This window comes from Lepisosteus oculatus, chromosome 5, assembly GCF_040954835.1.
Source record: "Lepisosteus oculatus isolate fLepOcu1 chromosome 5, fLepOcu1.hap2, whole genome shotgun sequence".
Taxonomy (NCBI): domain Eukaryota; kingdom Metazoa; phylum Chordata; class Actinopteri; order Semionotiformes; family Lepisosteidae; genus Lepisosteus; species Lepisosteus oculatus.
In genome coordinates, this window is record NC_090700.1 from 18,973,547 (window position 1) to 18,991,677 (window position 18,131).

Sequence of the window (18,131 nt, forward strand, 5' to 3'; positions counted from 1 at the left end):
TGTGTTTTCCATTCTTACATCACTCCCATTCTAATCATGAAATATCAGCTAAGTCATACCAAATTACACTTGCATATCACCACAAAGTGTATTTAAAACCAAAATCAGGAGGCACTTATATACAAAAAGAGTTGTAAGGGTACAAGCTAACGAGCTATCAAGCCATGTTGTTAAAGCTGATATGCCAGCTTCCTTCAAGAAATGCCTGGATGAGATTGTTATATCAATTAAGATGTGCCTTAATAGTCTCCTCTCATTTGTTCTTACAAATGAGAGGAGTTACATTGTAAATAAGAACCTCATTTTTAGGTTCTAATTTACAATGTAACTGTTGTGGAATGTCCACAGGGGCACTCACTGTGAGAGAGTGGGTCAGAGAAGAATAGATGCTATTGGTTATCTCAATGAGGCAATACAGTATGCTTAATTGTTGTTTCCATGACAGACTGTTGCATCACAGCTGTCCCTTTTAGTAACATACAGTATTTTAAGTTTGGAAATTGTACAGAGAGAGGTGGTGTCAAAACATATTTGCACAATGTTACATTACATTAACAGGGTTGTGTTAATTCAATTAATGAATTTGGGTGACTATATAATCTCATTTACTGTATAATTCTTAGACTTTTATATAATGCTTTTCATTCCAAAGGATTCATTAGTGCTTTACATATACGAGGGGCTCACTTCATCCACCCATGGAGTGCAGCACCCACCTGGATGATACATGACAGCCAATGCTTTATTACAGTTTAGAATTTATTACAGCCAGAAACTGTTGGAAAAGAAGAACGTGGTTCTGAAAGGACACTCTGCTTATCAATCAAATACATCCACACAAGTTCTGAAAATATATTCCTTGTCCTGTTGCTGTGTATTTACTTAGCCCCTGCAACCCCTTACTGCTGCCTTTCAGTATGTATTGTCACGGGGAAGTTGGCTTCAAAGCCCTCTGTCCAGCCTGCTGACTTTATTACACTCATTTTTTCTATTTTACAGTCCAAGCCAATGGGCCCCTGTCAAACATATTGTCAAATTATCACCATGGAGATTCTTTTTTAATGTAAACATGAGCTGAGAACTACAGTTTGGTTTTCTCACCCTGCCACTGGATTACCGAGAGTCCAGATAATGGCTTTTCTCCAGTCACTTCACACTGGGTTTAAAATGCCATTCACAGATGCTAAGATGCTTTAGTTTAAAGCTGATTAGCAACCTTGAAGCATTCAGAGCCAGGGCATCCTGCCTTTCTCAGAAAAAGCCAGAGACAGACGTACTGTAACAGTAGCAAAAGATATAGTAAACAAGAACATAAATGAAGCTATAAGATACCATAAAACTTTAATGAATCAATGGAAAGTGCCAGGGAGCAATATCATAATGAGATTTCTACACTGTGCACTTGAAATTAAGATGGAATAGAAAGGCACAACAGAGCAGTCCCTCAGTGGGAACAAAGACGTTATGCTAGGAAGAAAAACTACAGCTCCAAGCTCCAGAAAATAACAGAATCAAATGGACTGTCACAACCTGGCATTCAGAAAAAAGGATGGCAACACACACACAGTCTGCTGACTGCAAACCCAGGCTTATGTTTCTTGATTCTTTTTCTATATCTTTGTATTTCAAATATAGTCCAATGCCCTGCTATAAATGCACTGAGATCTGACCACTTGTTGGAGGTTTTTTTTACTGTATGTACCCTTTGGGATATATTCAGTGGCAATTTAAAATATCTTACTTTGCAATTTTAATATAATTTATAGTATACAGCATATAGACGTAGGAGTAATGTATTGTTTCCTCAGCGTCTTTATGTGATTTATAACGATAACCACTTGTTGGATTCAAAGGTATAATATTAAAATATGTGCTTGTATATATTTGATAAAGGCTAAATACATGTGTTGATAGCTTCAAAGAAGTAAATTGTGCTTTTCAGTATGTAAACCCATTAACTAGAAGTTAAATGCCAACATCACAACTCTGCATACCTTTTCTATCTGTCCTGTACTGATATTTTTTTTTTCCTGTCTGGACTGCAACTCATCAAAGTAATTCAATGGACCAAGCATTTTTCAATTTATTTAGCTGTTGAAAGTAATTGAGCTCTTTCCTTGGACACAATGTACAATGATTGTAACAGAAATTTAATGCTGAGATGATGGCCTCCATCACTCCCTGCATCTATGCTACCTCAGCTGGAAAGAGTATTACATGCCTTTTGAATGTAATTATCACAAGGTGCTCAATGTAACAAGCAGATTATTTGTACACATGACGAGACATTTACAGTACACATATGTATAGACTAGCACATCATTAATGTCCAGCTGTAAAACGTTTTCTGTTGTTTTATAAAGAGCTGAATGATAGTTTGCTAAGAAGTGCCATTTACCATTTCAATCTCCCATGACCAGTAGTTTTCCACAATGCCACACTGACCCAGCTCCTGTAAGAATGTGAAAAGGCTTGGGAGATATTATAGGGTGCAGCCATGAATGATTGTATCTAATTGATGATTATTACTTACAGTAGATTAATATTGTGAAACATTGGTGATAGAAGTAGTCATAACTCCAGTTCAGTTTCAGCCTGCATTGATGGGAAGACTTTCCTTCGCAGTTGCGTATACAGTATATTACTATTTAATAATTTTACAGTTGTATCAGGGTCATAAAGTTTTCACTTAATAATTGTGACAGTTCTTCTTTGTTGGGTTAGGAAACATAGTAAAAACCTATTAAAAATCTTAATCCTCTGGCAATTGCCTCCAAATAATCCCTTTACAGAAACATGTGAGCCTGTCTGTCTTTGGTGCATTTCAGTGCAAATAGAAAAGCACAACATTAATTACTGTCATTTAGTGGAAGACAGCCTGGCAATACACACGTGTAAACAGAAACAGCATCCTTTGGGAAGATGAAGTGAATTATAAATAATAAACTTCTGACTTTCCTAATTACATTTTTAGTTATTTAGCTCAGAGTCCAACAGAAATATGAAAGTCATTACAAACAGGATGTGATATGATAAGTTAATAAAAAATGTAGCAAGGAACTGAAACTGATATGGGAAGCAAATTGTGTCAGGACAATCTTATGAACTACACTATTCCTAATTTAATTGAACATGTATTTGCAGTGATTTCTGAATATGACGGATTTGAAATTGTAAGACCCAGTCCTGGTCTCAGCTGTGCCAGCCACTAAGTTGCTTTGTCGAGCTCAAAATTATGCTAGCTTAGTCAAATTGAATGCAGTTTTCTGGACTTTGAGGAAAACTGCCACATAACTCAATATCGTGTTTCTTTGTACTAATGTTTCCTTTGAGCAGAAACATTTTAATGCTCTTACTTTTTTTTTTAAATAAAACTGAGGGTCAGAAATGGGTTTTTGAAGAATTTGCATGTGGTGTGAAGATGACAAATTACTCTCTGGGGAGCATATCTGTCTTGGCCATTGGCTAGTTGTGCTGATGTCACTTCATTATGAACATGTAATGCATTTATTTCCTTTCCTTTTTGATTAATTCCGTGCACGAAATTTGAAATCTACTGAAATGCATTACCATTTGCAATTTTCTTTTCACTACTTTCATCCTTACTTAGGAAAGGAGAATTAATATTCAACAGCCACATTTAAATCGCTTGCCTTAATGGATGGTTTTTAATGACACTATTTACAAGCATGCATTTTGTGATGCGTACTGTACGGTATATCACCAAATTCTTAAAACTCCTGTATATTTCTGAAAATGCATGCTGCATGTAGTCTGATCACTGATTTCTCAGCCCTGAAGATACTTCAAGGTTAGATTTTGGTTGGATATTAGAAAGGGTATATTTATTGTATGGATTTTGTCAGACATGAAAGTTAGAATATCCAATATCAAAGCTTGTGTGCAACAATTTACTCTATCATGCGGAGGTGTGTAGAAAGAAAATGCAAATATTTCCATTTTATTTGCTGTGTGGCAAACCTTATCTTTTAGAGTTAGACAGCATATATTGTGCTCACTCACATTTTAAATTAATTAAGCGAATTTCAGTTGAATGGGTCATACATTTGCCACCACTCCAGGTGATAAGAAGCATCCAGAAGAGTCTTAACAAACTGGCCTGAAATGCCAACAAGCAGGATTGGGTACATACCCTCGGAGCCACTTTATCTTAAGTCATCTCCAAGCACAAGAAATGATACAAACCAACAGGAAACACTGGTTGTCGTAGGTGTCTGGAACAAATTGTTTAAACATCTTGCTGATGCTGAGAAATTGATGTGATTTTTGGATCATTAAGCTACTTGCTACCAAACAAACAAGATAGTTTCTTGCTCTAGTGAAATTGTTCTTATGTTCCAGCTTCATCATTTTCCAAAAGAAGAAAACTATAATTTGAATTTGTTACTTTTATCCCAGGGACCTCTATCCTCAAATGACAAGGGGAAAAAAAGTGCATACAATATCTATGTAAAATATTCCAGTATCTTTATCTTGTCACATTTTTTTCTCAACGATGTCTACTGTGTTTTACCTACAGTAGCTGATAATGAGATAAGCTTGAAAAACTAAACTGAACTTTCCTTAATCTAGAACTAAAAAGTAGTAAAAAAATGTACTACTGTGCAGTATATTGTATACTGATGGTTGTGAATAAATACATGGATACAATTCGGACACACTTCATGTAAGCATTAATAGTTTATGAGTATTTACAAAAGTGATGAAGCTGAAAATTACTTTTTACTTCAGATAACTGTGTTTTCTGGTATATCAGGGTGTTTGTTGTGGCAGAATACAGAATAATAATATGGAAGTAGCAGAGAAGAACATGACTCACCTCTGTTGTTTCTGTTTCTAAGTGCACACATGTTTTCGTGTTATGTATTAAGTGCCTTGCTTTTAGTGTCACACTAGTGAGGACTGTTGACTTCATTTTGCCCTTAGGCTAGAGTTTTAAAGCCTTTCTTTCATTGTTTTTTTTGTTCTACTAAAAGATGTACATAAGTGCTTTTTTATCATAGTGTCTTTGAACGAGCTGTGGAAAAGGCCTGAAGTCATTGCCAGCAGAGAGAAAAAATACATAAATAACACAAATGCTTATGACACCACTGTGCAATTCTTTGGTACATCTTTTTTTTTACCCCAAGGAGTTGAAGTGCTGTAGTCTAGATCATGTCTGTACAAAAGACATCAATTATGCAAGAGTACTAAATTATTCATACGACGAGCCACAGGTAAAGGGACACTACTAAGTTCTCAGGATAACATATAGCCTGCCATGTCATTTAATGCACTGTTAGAGGATATGCTGTTTCAAGCTAACTGTTCAATTGGGAGGAGACAGTAATTAACAAACAGCAATCTATGCACATTTAACTCATGAACCTTTTTTGACCCATTTAGGTGTTTAATTTATTCTAAAAGGTGTACTCAGTAAATGAAACATTTCTAACATGCACAAATGATTGCACATTTCACATTCTTATGCTTTAAAGCTTGCAGTCATTATGTTTTGAAGAAGAGATTAAGATTTGTTATACACACCATGCAGGTGTGCAAATTTGGTACTTACCCAAAATGACTTGGAGCCATAATTGCTGCCAATAGTGCTTCCACAAAATATTGAGTAAATGGGTCTGAATACTAATACAATAAACCAATTTCATTTTTTTTCTCTATTTTTCTCTATTTTCCCTGACATTTACTGTAACTTAAGTTACTCATATAAGTATTAAGATTGAACATTAAAGGTTTTGAATAATTTACTAAATAATAGTGTTTGCATCATTTTGTAATTTCGTAACCTAGGATCCAAAATCCAGGAATATGCTGTATAACATGTGCTGTATAACACAGAAGACAAATGTTGCATTAAACAAATCTGAAATGTTGTAACCAAACCCAGATATCACTTTTTGAGGTTTTCTTTTTTGGGGGTATACTGTATATTGAGTTTAATGTTAGTTTGGCTAGTACTAGCTGGAATATGAGCCATTGAATACCAAAGGTAGTCTTTTAGGAAAATGATTGAAAAAGGTGGAAAATATCCAGTTGTAGGGTGGGCAAAATTGTTATCTGCAGTACAATATGTAGCAGACACATGATGGTCTGTTAAACAAATCACCATGGGGACCAGCACATGCAGTTAAGTCTCATGGCTGCAACTTCAGAGCAGGAAAGGTCTGCCAGAAAAGAAATGCATTCAGGCTTATAGTATAGAACTGTAGCCCTGGAAACCTTAGACGGGGAAATACATCTACTTGAAGGTCAAGAGCCACACTGAAACCTAGAGACTGGGAGGTCCATTTTAACTGAAAGAAATTTGGCAGTATCTTCTACGAGGTCTAAAGCAGCTCTCACCCCATTTGTTATGCTTTGGGCTTCTTGACTTAAAAGCATAGTGCTACAAAAAGGCACTGTATCAGAGAGACAGTTAAGCATGTCTTGGAAAATAAATTATTTTTTATTCTTATTATCATCTGACTGTAAGTGGAGGTTACGTTTTGTAAATTGGAGTTTAGCGTTTTGCATTTCTTGACACAAAGATATAAAATACATTCCATACTGTTTTTGCGAGAGCTAATTATTATCTCTCTGGAATTTGACTTGAAAATTGAATTATACAATTAAAAGTACCTAACAGTTTAAAGGAAAGAATCTTCATGCACTTACGGAATGGAACTTAAACCTAAACAAAGTTTCATTAGAACGTCCTAAACCTCACCTCACCTGCCTCCTCTCACCTAAGCACAGGTATCCGTTTCTAGTACAACTTCTCAAAGTTAGTTTCTTTGCATGCCTTCTTCCACTCTGTCATAGACCTCACACCAGATCCTGGGTTCATTCCAAATAGTGTAAGCTTTGTCTTTATGACTCAGCTCAAACAATTGGCTTAAATCAATAACCAAAAATCATTTAAGCATGAAACTTATTAACTTCTTTCACTCCATTTGAATGGAGGTAAATAGAACAATTGAGTAGTTATTTACATCAAAGTGTTTAATAATTGCGTTCATATTATACTTATATAAAACAATAAAAGAAAGCCAATTATTTTGGAGCATTTTGCTCCGCTATATGCACAGCAAGAGACACTACTTAATTTATGAGCACTGCAATATCAAACACATTTTAAATTATTTTTCAATAAACAACAATTGATGCTTTAGGCAAAAAGCTGAACAATTCACTCGCTTAAAAGGAAACTTTTGTGTTCTGTTTAAATTGTGGTATTTTGCCATGAACATGAGACGCAGTATGTGCTCATCCTTGAAGATGTTTCAGAACTTTGTATTTGTTTTGGCAAACTTAATTTAGTGTTATTGCTTTTTTGGAGGTTTTGGAGATATTTACAGTTATAGTAAACATGCTGAATAAAAAAAAAAAACTTAAAGTATAGAGAAGAATCCTGAGATTGTTTACGCACTGTAGTTAAAGCAGTTGACAAATATATTGGTATGCCTACAGAGTAATTTCAAACCTCTCAGCACAGCCAAGAGAATCTTATCCCCATTTCTGACTTTGTCAACACTATTAGATTTAGGAACCAGAGAGGATGTCAGAGATTAATAACTTCCATGTAAGAAGTGGAAAAAAAGTTTCTCTGGTGTCAAAAATAATGAGTTTTCAGTTATACTGTTGGTGGTAGCAATTCTATTCACTCAGTAATATATAATGTGTGCTGGCTGACAGACTCTTCATTTGAGGACCCTGATCTGTAGATAACACATGCTTTTGTGCTAGATTAATGAAAAATTACATTATCCTTTTAAAGTTTAGCTTTGGCATCATTTACAGCTCTCACAGTAAAATCTTTAAAATGCTAAGCCATTCCTATTTAAAGGAGAAAGAAATATAGGCAGTTTTTTAAACATGAAACTAGTGACTAAAACCAGTAGAGTAGAAAGATCTTTTTTGAAGAATATGAAACACATGAAACACATCATCTTCTAATCACATATCTTTCATTAACAAAAATTACTTAACATATCACATATTTAATATTACTGTTCCGTTTGTTAAATTAAAATTAAAATTAAATTAGATGCAGACTCCTGATTGTTTTCCTGAATCAGACTTGTTAAGAGATAGTAATTTACTTATGAATGGGAAATAAAGAAATGTCCCATTTTGCAAAGTGAAGTTATAGAGAGTAACTGTTACAATGCAGCTGGATACAGCTGAGGGGATGGTGACTGGTCAGGGACCAGAGAGTGGTGGAGTGTCCTGACAGATTAGACAGCAGTAATGCAATAGGAGAATAATAGATTATTAGAATAATAATAGAATAATAGATCACTGTCCTGCAGAGAAAGAGAAAAGGCAAAGACATGGGTCTGAGAGCATTTGCATCCCAGGCAAAAAACGGAAAAAAGGTGGCATGGCAAACTGCCCACCTCAGCCCGTCAATCGGAATGCGAGAGCCTCGGATCTTGGGGTATCGTTCTCTCGGCTTCAGAACGGATTCCTAGAATAATAATAGAATAATAGATCACTGTCCTGCAGGGCAGAGAAAGAGAAAAGGCAAAGACAAAGCTCACGGAAAAGGGGGATCACACGGCCCTGGTGGGCAGCCTCTCTAAATAGCTTAGGGTGCAGGCAGACGGACTGCCTCCCTTGTAATGGAATTTACAAGGAAACAATTAAGAAATACTGGCCGGCAGAGCAAGGATTGCCTAGCTAGGTCATAAAAAAAAAGAGTAGGTGCAGGCAGGTGGCATTTGGACCAAACCTGGGTGATGTCTGCAGGAAGCGTGTCATGAAGGGACTCCTTTTCTAGTCCCCTCTCAACTTCCAGAGTCCAGGGTCAACACAGCTGTGGAGCGGAGCTCCCAGCTGGAGCCAGGAAGCTCAAGAACTCTCAGGGAGTCTAGGCTAACGGGATGCTGCTCTTTCTGTCACAGAGCAGATTTCTACTGCCTGGCTCCCTAGGAAGGAAGGGAAGGGCTCTGCTGGGAGCTGAAAAATGGCTAAGAAGGAAAGAATAGAAAAATGTGACCCAGACAGCCCTAGAAAAGAGGGTGAGAAATAGGAAAGAGTCCTGAAGATCTGGAGCAAGAGTGTCCTAAAGCGAAGCCAAAAAAGGCGGCAGTCGAAGAGAGTGCCAGTGTACAGGACCCTCTGTGGGACAGAAATGGGGATGCTACCTTGACTGCATGGAAAGAACCTGGCATTCTGGATGACGGAGGCTGCCCCCAAAAGTGAGTTGGACAATTGACGGAGAAGTGGAGGCCAGCGGAATAGAGCTCAGGGTTCCAGGGCAAAGACCAGGAGCTGCTGTGCAGACTGAAATGCAGAACAGAGTGAAGACATGGAACTGGAGCCGCAATGCAGGATGGAGTGAAGACTTGGAACTGAAACTGAAGGTTCAGTCCGCTGAACTGGAGAATAATGGAGAGAGTGGAGAGAGAACTGCAGACAGGGTGAAAGCGGTGCCTCATCATTAAATAGGGAAACAGAGCAATTTAATAATTAAAATCATAATTGCTCATGGGGACAGATCACCAAGTCTGGTCAGAGCAGCAAGCCCTTGAAAACCATGAGCCCTTGTGAGAATGTTAGTTTTCCAGGGTAACTGCGGGCCAAGGGAAGCTGCAGGACAGTGATCATAACAGTAACTTTTTGTTGTTATATTCTTCCTTTGTAAACCTGAACTTTAGCTTTTATTATATGAAGTCAATTTCTGATAAAAATGTCACCTTTTGTTCTTCAAGCAAGAATTTCTAAAAGATCATTTTATGAACATACAGTAACAGACTTCCAAAAAAAACATGAAACAGTGTGTTCTTTGTTTTTATTAAACTACTCCCACTGAAAATATCTGTTTCCAATTCGTATTAAATTCCTTTAGAGAAGAACATTGTCTATTTTAGGGCTAAGATGCATTGGATTAGAAAAAAGTGTTTAAAACATTTAATGGAAAGAACCCTGTATAGATTTGGTGGATGTGTCCAATATTTACAGCAAATGTAGCAATAAAACACAATTGCTCAATTCAGAAACGTCACTTGATTTTCTTCTTTGGTTATACAGAAGGAAAGGGTACTGTATAACATAAACTGGATGAAAATGATGTTCAGACTTTAACTTTTCTTCACCATTAAGCGCAAGGTCAGGGATCTGATTGTTAGTCAAAATCCTTCTGACACAACTCTTAGGGAAAAGATACATCTTTGAATAAAGTGAACAAATTCGATCAGAATGTTGCTTTTGTATGAGATTGAAATCTGCACTGAATATTGTTTCTCTCCATTCTTGCCTAATGAAACCCCTAATCTATTGTTGTCTGTTCTTCCCCTTCCTTTCTCCCTTCCCCCTGCGATCCCAGCAACTGCAACGAAAAACAAAGTGAAAGGTGAGTTATCTCTCCTGTCTCTTCAGTGCATGATTTATGGTGAACACAATTCCCAATAAACAGTGTGCAGATAGCCCTTTATCTCATATTCAAGAGGCAAGCATTAACATATAGTCAGTAATGTGGACCCAAGAGTTAGAGAGCTGATAAATTGACCTTTTGCATATCCATTATGTGCTGAAGTGTTGTTTTTTTCCTTGGTTTAGGAGATAACCACGCTGTTTATATGGGATGTGTCACTTAAAAGAAGTTCTATAGTTTTTTTCCCATGTAGTCTTGTACTCTGGACGCCTGTTCCTTTTTTTAATTATATGTTTCTTTAAATTTTCTTGATTTCTTAGTTGCTGCTTTTGTGAGTGTACTGTAACTACAACAGCTGTCTAGCTGCCAAGCTGAGAGACATTGATGCATAATTCTCATTCTCTGGGAGACAGTCCTAGAGTCCATTTATATTTACTGGAAGAGGTTCTCTAGAATATTTTATCAAGTTAAAGTCTGGTACAATAGAGTGTGGAGAATCCTCAAGCACTGAAGGAACTTGTGGCACTACCCTGTCGGGAGTCTGTGGTAATCATATAAATGTGGCCTCTTACCATTTTGATCTTGCATTTGAATTCTTTGTTAGGCAGCATAAGAGCTAATCTATATTTCTGTGTGTGCTTCTTTTAGCCTCTCCAGTTGTTTTTAGGAACTTTTAATTGTAACACTGTTATTCATAAAGAATTTAGAAATCATTGCCTTGCATTTTAGATCTGTTTTCTTGAAGTGATGAGACATTAGACAATCATTTGCCATTCATCTTTGGTTTATCATGTATTACGATCTCACTATAGTTTAGGCACAGATCTGCTGTTAGTTTTACTAGTATTGTATTGTCATGTCCATTACAGCTGATTGCTTCAAGCTGACAGCAAAAAAAAAAGGTTTACTAAAGAACACTTACTGGTATTTTTCAAGAGGTGTCATCATTTATGGAGTGTTTTTACAACCATGTACCTAAAATCTGTTATGTTGCATTTGATCACTACTTATTGAAACGTGGCTTAGCATATTAGTTGTAAAACAGAACACAATTTAAAGGTTCTTTTTTAAGATGTAGGAGTAACAGACCTTGTCTGCACTACATGACCAATTTTGACAGTTCAAAATGATATACTTCTACTACATGGAAGTGATACTTTATTTAACCAGGTTTAATTCTTACAACTGCCTCTAATTAATTCTGTTATAGTTTCTATTGGCAATTTAGACACTGAGATTAATAAATTACAGTACATACCAACATGCTTTTATTGATTCAATGATTACAGATTACAGACTATATTGATGATGGTGTTTTATATCTTTATATATATTTTGAATTCTGAAGTTATTCTTTAATACTGATATACATAAGATATTAATAAGTATCTGACCAGTGTTTTCCCTGATTCAGTTTTTCTGTAACCTTAAAATTACAAATTGTAAGACACAGCTTATAGCCATTCACTACTTTGTTCTCTTTGGATGCATAGTAGTATGTTTGGTTTGATTTCATGCCATTGAATATTCTTTAAGTGCATTGTGGGGACAGGGGTTATGTTAATTCCTTTTCTAGCATTTGTTTAACACTGGAAATACTACTAATAATTTCTGAATGGACAATATGATTGGGATTTGCATTGGATAAAATATACTAATAAGCAGAAAGTAGTATTTTTGTAAAAAAATATTTTGGAAATGCATTCCATTTATTTCAGTTTACTTATACAAATTCTTTAATCTTTTTTATTGAAAACTAATTAAAACCAGAATGATTTGCCAGTATAACCACCAAATATTGTTCTCAATTTTATTGCTTATGCACCGCGTAACAGACAGGAAAAAGTATTGTTGATTTTAATTAAAAGCATCAAATTCATTAAATTTGCTCACCTGTGCTATTTTGTGAATGTATGCTCTTACACAAATGCATTGTATGTAAAGACATGCCAATTTGAGGCTACATTCCTCTTTATTTCCCTAATTTATTTAGATATTCCCTCAGACTTCAAATCTAATGAGCAAATACTCATGTCAAAACAATTAAGATACCCCTAGCAGCATCTAAGCCAAACAACCACAGATGCTGCTCAGGAGGTGGTGTTGGAGCAGTACTGAAAGAGACAAGAAAATGCACAAGGCAGATACTGTACAGAGAGAGAAACCAGTGTTTTCAACTAACAGTAGCATTTCACAAGGAAGGGGCTGCACATTAGCTTCTGAAGAGACATCACCAGACAATGAAAGCTGTAACTTTAAATAAAGATTCAAACTGCCGTCTACAGCAGTGCCCTAGAGCCCAGTTATCATTTGATCAATGTACATATGAGAAAATACTGATCTCCCTCAACAAATGTGGTCAACTGTAATTGATTGCTTGTCTTTCTTTATGGCTGCTATATATAAAACGTACAACATGCATTACTTCCAGTGGTGGCCATGTACAGTATGCTGCTAGCTTCTGATATTTACTGTAGACTATTAATGATACATTTGAATAATAATAAATTATAAATAATGACGTTATCTATGCAAGTGTTTTTAACAAAATATCACAGCACCTAGAACAATGTGTCTCTCTGTAGAACTGCACCAGAACCCGGCTATTTCTTTGCAAGGCTATCTACATAAAAGTGTACATGGTAAATTTATCACTCTGCAACTCACAACTGTCAACCCACTGAAGCTAAGCAGGTGTGAGCCTGGTCAGTACCTGGATGGGAGACCTCCTAGGAAAAACTAAGGTTGCTGCTGGAACAGGTGTTAGTGGAGCCAGCAGGGGGTGCTCACCCTGCAATCTGTGTGGGTCCTAATGCCCCAGTATAGTATAGTGCTGTCCTTTGAATGAGATGTAAAACTGAGGTCATAAAAAAACTATTTGAAAAGAGTAGGGGTGTAACCTGGTTACCTTGTCAAAGTTCCCATTGGCCCTTACCAATCATGGCCTCCTAATAATGCCCATCTATGAATTGGCTTCATTACTCTGCTGATACCTGATGTGTGGTGAGCGTTCTGGTGCACTATGGCTGCCGTCGCATCATCCAGGTGGATGCTGCACATTGATGATGGTGGAGGGGAGTCCCCATTACCTGTAAAGTGCTTTGAGTGGAGTGTATATTACAGTAGTGTACTTACAGTATATACTATACTACAATATATTAGTGTAAGCAATTATTAGTCTTTTTTCAGTTTTGTCATGTTTTTACCTTAATTTACTTGTATAGACCACAGTAATATAATTCCAATGAAAGCACTAAGGAAGTTTTTACTCTGAAATAAACTCATGAATGAAATCCTGTTAACCACTTAAGAAATCCTGAAAAAACAAACGCAGTTTAATATTATGATACATTTTACACTGAAAAACCTTTGTTATAAGCCACAACATACTGTATTATAGGCTTTAAGTTTGGAAAAATGTAGAATTTGGTGTGTTATCAAATTTTCCTTTACTTTATAAATCATTGTCAGTCATTTAACTGTCCTTACTGTGCCTTATATACATTTTGTCATAATACATTCAGTACCTTAGTCTTATTTCCTCTGTCATGGGCTATTGAGCCTTAAGGTTTATATACAGTAGGATTTTACAGCTTGTTGCTGCGTCCAATCTGCGTCCTCTGGCCCGGTGCCAGGCAGTGCTGGTACGGCGTGAGATGTGGGAGAAGGAAGGAGAGATTCCTGCTGCATCGCATTGGCAGTTACTCTCTGAAGACTAAGCTAGTTAGCTAGCAAGAGTTTGTGCACATGAAAAATGACTGCGGGTCCAAGCAAGTCACACTCTTTAGACGGGAAGAAGACCGGTTCGTTCCCAATGTAGCACTTGTCCTGAATACTGAGATTCAGTTGTTGACAGTTCCGACCGTAGTTCACTTGTTGATCAATCGAGCGTTTGTGGTGGGGTACTGGCGGTTCACGTGGCTTGCTGTTGGGCTAACCTCGGGTGGATCTTTTGGTTACGCGTGGGTGACCTCTGGTCTCGACTCTTAGAACAAAGTCCTGGCACTCGGACACATTGGCCGTCACGTGATTGTCTGTGCTGAGTCTGAGAATGTCCTGGAGGGGCACCTTCTGGGTCCTGTGCTGCCTGTTTTATCTGGAGGAACTATGGTCGTTCATTGGTTTAAAGTTCCGCGGGCATTCAATACCCATGTGGGGTTACCCTGCCCTACCAGTTCCTGATTGGCTGATTGAGGTGGAGGATGAGTAACAATCTGAACCAAATGGAATGGCTTCTCTGTGTCCAGCACCACTGAGGGAGAGAGGGACTGGAAAGGGAGCAGCAATATATGTCCTGTACATTTGCAGACATATTACCTTTTCATTCACTGCTCAATCACACTTACTGTATCTGTACATGTCCTGATGTCATAGAAGCACAATCAGGGCTGAAGAATTTCCATTATATATACAGTACTGTATATTTCCTATGTAACCCACTATTTTCCCAAAGCTTTCTTTATAATAATATAAATCCTGTCTTTAATCACTTTACACTCTGTTTTCTCACTATCTGATACATACTGTAGTTACAACTGCTTTCTCAATAATGATGTAGACGAATCTGCTTAAAATGTACTTCTTCAGTTCCAGTGCATTTTTTAACTGTAAACAATTTTCTGCCATTCCTACGCAACTTTTTATAATAGATAAGTCATCCCCATTGCCTGTCACAAGTGTTGGTGATGGCGGCGAACGTGGAACACATCTTCTTGTTGAACAGAATGCTCAAACCAAAGAAATGGAAATGGTAAATTGAATAAAGAACAGCTCTGTTTTCTACATACTGCTTGGAATCAAGCTGATGTGGTTAATCAGGCCTGTCTTTTAATGATCCAAGAATCCCATCATGCCAATTTTTCAAGGGTTGTGTGGATACATCTTCAATAACCTGTACAGGGTGTTTGATCCAAATCCTTGTTGATGAGTGCAGCAATGCATTTGAATTTCTTCCTAGTTACACATCAGTATTTCTATTCCCTTTTTAAGGCCTAAATAGAGATGGTTTCCTGCATCCTGCATCTTGCAATAGTTGTCTAAATCTGTACCTGTAGCTTATACAGTGTGAATTTCTTCAGAAACCTCATCTCTATCTGCAGTGTATTTACTTTGAAATGCTTGACTTCATAAATGACTTGCAAAATAAAAAGTCAGGAAATTAATTACTTTATATTATTATTTTCAGAACTTGACATACTGTATGAAGAGCCCACAAATTGAACTCATCATAATGTGAAATGATGTATTGTAGATTCAGTCAAACTGGTCTCTGTTCAGTTCTACAACTTAATGATAATAATAATGCCTTGCACTTATATGCTGCTTTTCTGGACACTCCACTCAAAGCGCTTTACAGGTAATGGGGACTCCCTTCCACTACCACCAATATGCAACTCCCACCTGGATGATGCGACGGCAGCCATAGTGCACCAGAACGCTCACCACACATCAGCTATCAGTGAGGAGGAGAACAGAGTGATGAAGCCAATTCATAGATGTTGACTATTAGGAGACCATGATAAGGATGGCCTTTTTACAATATAGTGTCCCCGTCACTTTACTGGGGCATTAGGACCCACACAGACCGTGGGGTGAGCGCCCCCTACTAGCCCCTCTTATGCCTCTTTCAGTAGCAACCTTAGTTTTTCCCAGGAAGTATTGACCAGGCTCACACCTGCTTAGTTTCAATGGGCTGTCAGTTCTGAGTTGCAGGGGGATATGGCTGTTTAATTGATTTATTGCCATATTTCCAGGCTAGATTTGATAACCACGTATCAAAGCACTACAGAAATGAAGACATATCTTATCAAAACACAAAGATGCCATATACAGTATATATTATCCTTTTCTTGTCTCATTGATTCCTTAGACATTTTCTTTATTAAATAATGTACTGTATCTGCTGCAGGAAGAGCTGAAAAAGACATACTGTAAGAAAAATCATGGAAGCTTTAGTGTAGTATCAAAAAAGATATGTGTTCAAAAAGCAAATGTAAGGAATATTTAAGTATTGATTGGTCCAAGCTGCCTGTAGACAGAAGTATGATATGAAATAAAATATGAAAAGCAGCAGAGTTCTGTTTTGTGGGAATGGAAAGAGTCGGCAGAAGTTGCTGCACATTGATGTGTCAAGTGCACTACCTCATGAGTTCAGAAGAGCTGTGGTGGATTTTTTTCCCTCACATTGTGAGTGAAATTTGTTTATCTGTTGTCTCACACTGGACATAATACCATCGACTGCTTCAAATGTACATCCCACAGAACCAAGGCTTTTATTTCCAAAATAGTTACCCTAGCAGCCTTTGACGAGTATGTAATGGGGGTGACATTGTAAAAGCGAGATAACAAGAATGACAGACAGAGGCCAGGGCTAGAATTGGAGTAGTTAAAGTAGAAAGCAGAATTAAAATTGAACCATTGGGATCTTTAGGTCCCCAAGTGACAGTGCAGAAGTAGCTAATGAGGAGAAGAGGGAAATGGACAGGGTATTTAAGACGCACTGCATTCATCAGGAGAGGCAGAGCTTTTGCTGAGGGGACAAAAATCAAGGAGCACGCTGTGTTTCACCCACCTCAGAGGCTATCAAACTGTGCCCACACATTTACCTGTGGTTTCTTCAAAACCGCGGTCTCTCTCCACAGAAGTTCTGATTATACTTAAGATATAACGGATGGCCACCAGGAGAATGGAAGAAAATGAACTCCCGTGGTGTGAAATCTTCTGAGTTTACAGTTTCCTGCCTGTGCGATTTATTCTCCTGTTTATCTTTTGTCACTGGGATTCCAGCTTCACTGCCTGTTATGTGCAAGCTAGAGATGGCAAATAAGGATGAAAACATTGCTGCTGATAGACTGATATTCAGCGGTATAAAAAAAATGATGAAACGAAAAAGAATTTCAATACAGATTATGCCATACTGTATGTGTGACTTACTACTTCTGCTTCATCACTGGATAATTAGACTTGGAATAAATGTTTTTTTTTTTTTACAAGATTCATAAAGAGAGATCAATATTTGGTAAATCAGGCTTTCTACTGAATGTATTTATAGATTGCACAAATGTATACATGAGGTAGTTTATACATTCTGGAGTAATCAGCAGCTTTGCAATAGTCTTGCATTCTTTTTCCAAATAAACGTACAAACTGTTTTGAGGTGATATAGCACGCTTACCTTTTTGCTGATTTAAATTTGATTTTTTCATCTTCATGTGGGAATGGCATATAAATCAGGATATTGCTTTCTATTACCATTTTTGATTTTTTCATTTTTCTTTAAATTTTGCAACAAATATGTAAACAACTGTCTTTGATTGTAAGGAATGTTTTGCTTCAATTTCTCCCACATCAGAAGAACCAATAGAGCTACTTATCATGATATGATCACTATTATACAACATTGTTTTGGAAATTTGTACATTTGATGTGTATTTAATTTTTAATTTACATTTGGAATACAGGCATGGTTGATTTGATCTAGGTTTCACAAAGAAGAGAAACTGGAATATTTCATCTCAGCCAACAGTAAATACAATATGCGATTTTAGTGGTATGCATTCATAATGAAATTGTGAATTCTAGTTCGTTAAAATCTAAAATTATACTGAAAACAGATTCAAGATAAGGCTATCTGTGAAACAAACCAGTAAAACAAGACAAGAAAAGTTAATAGAAATGAATCCCTTCAGACTTGAACAAAATAGGTGAAAAGAGCACTCAATACAAGTATTTGAAATTTGGAAAGGTATTTACA

General features: G+C 36.9%; 1 protein-coding gene across 5 annotated transcripts in view; it reads left to right on the top strand.

Annotated features, from left to right (window-relative positions):
• Window positions 1-18,131, top strand: part of LOC102695255 (cell adhesion molecule 2) — a 698,483-nt gene that overhangs the window by 480,830 nt on the left and 199,522 nt on the right. For all 5 annotated transcript variants that reach the window (XM_015342014.2, XM_015342016.2, XM_015342017.2 and 2 more), the window contains exon 2: window positions 10,331-10,357. In XM_015342014.2, coding sequence (XP_015197500.1) covers window positions 10,331-10,357 — 27 coding nt within the window. The remainder of the gene's footprint in view (window positions 1-10,330; window positions 10,358-18,131) is intronic.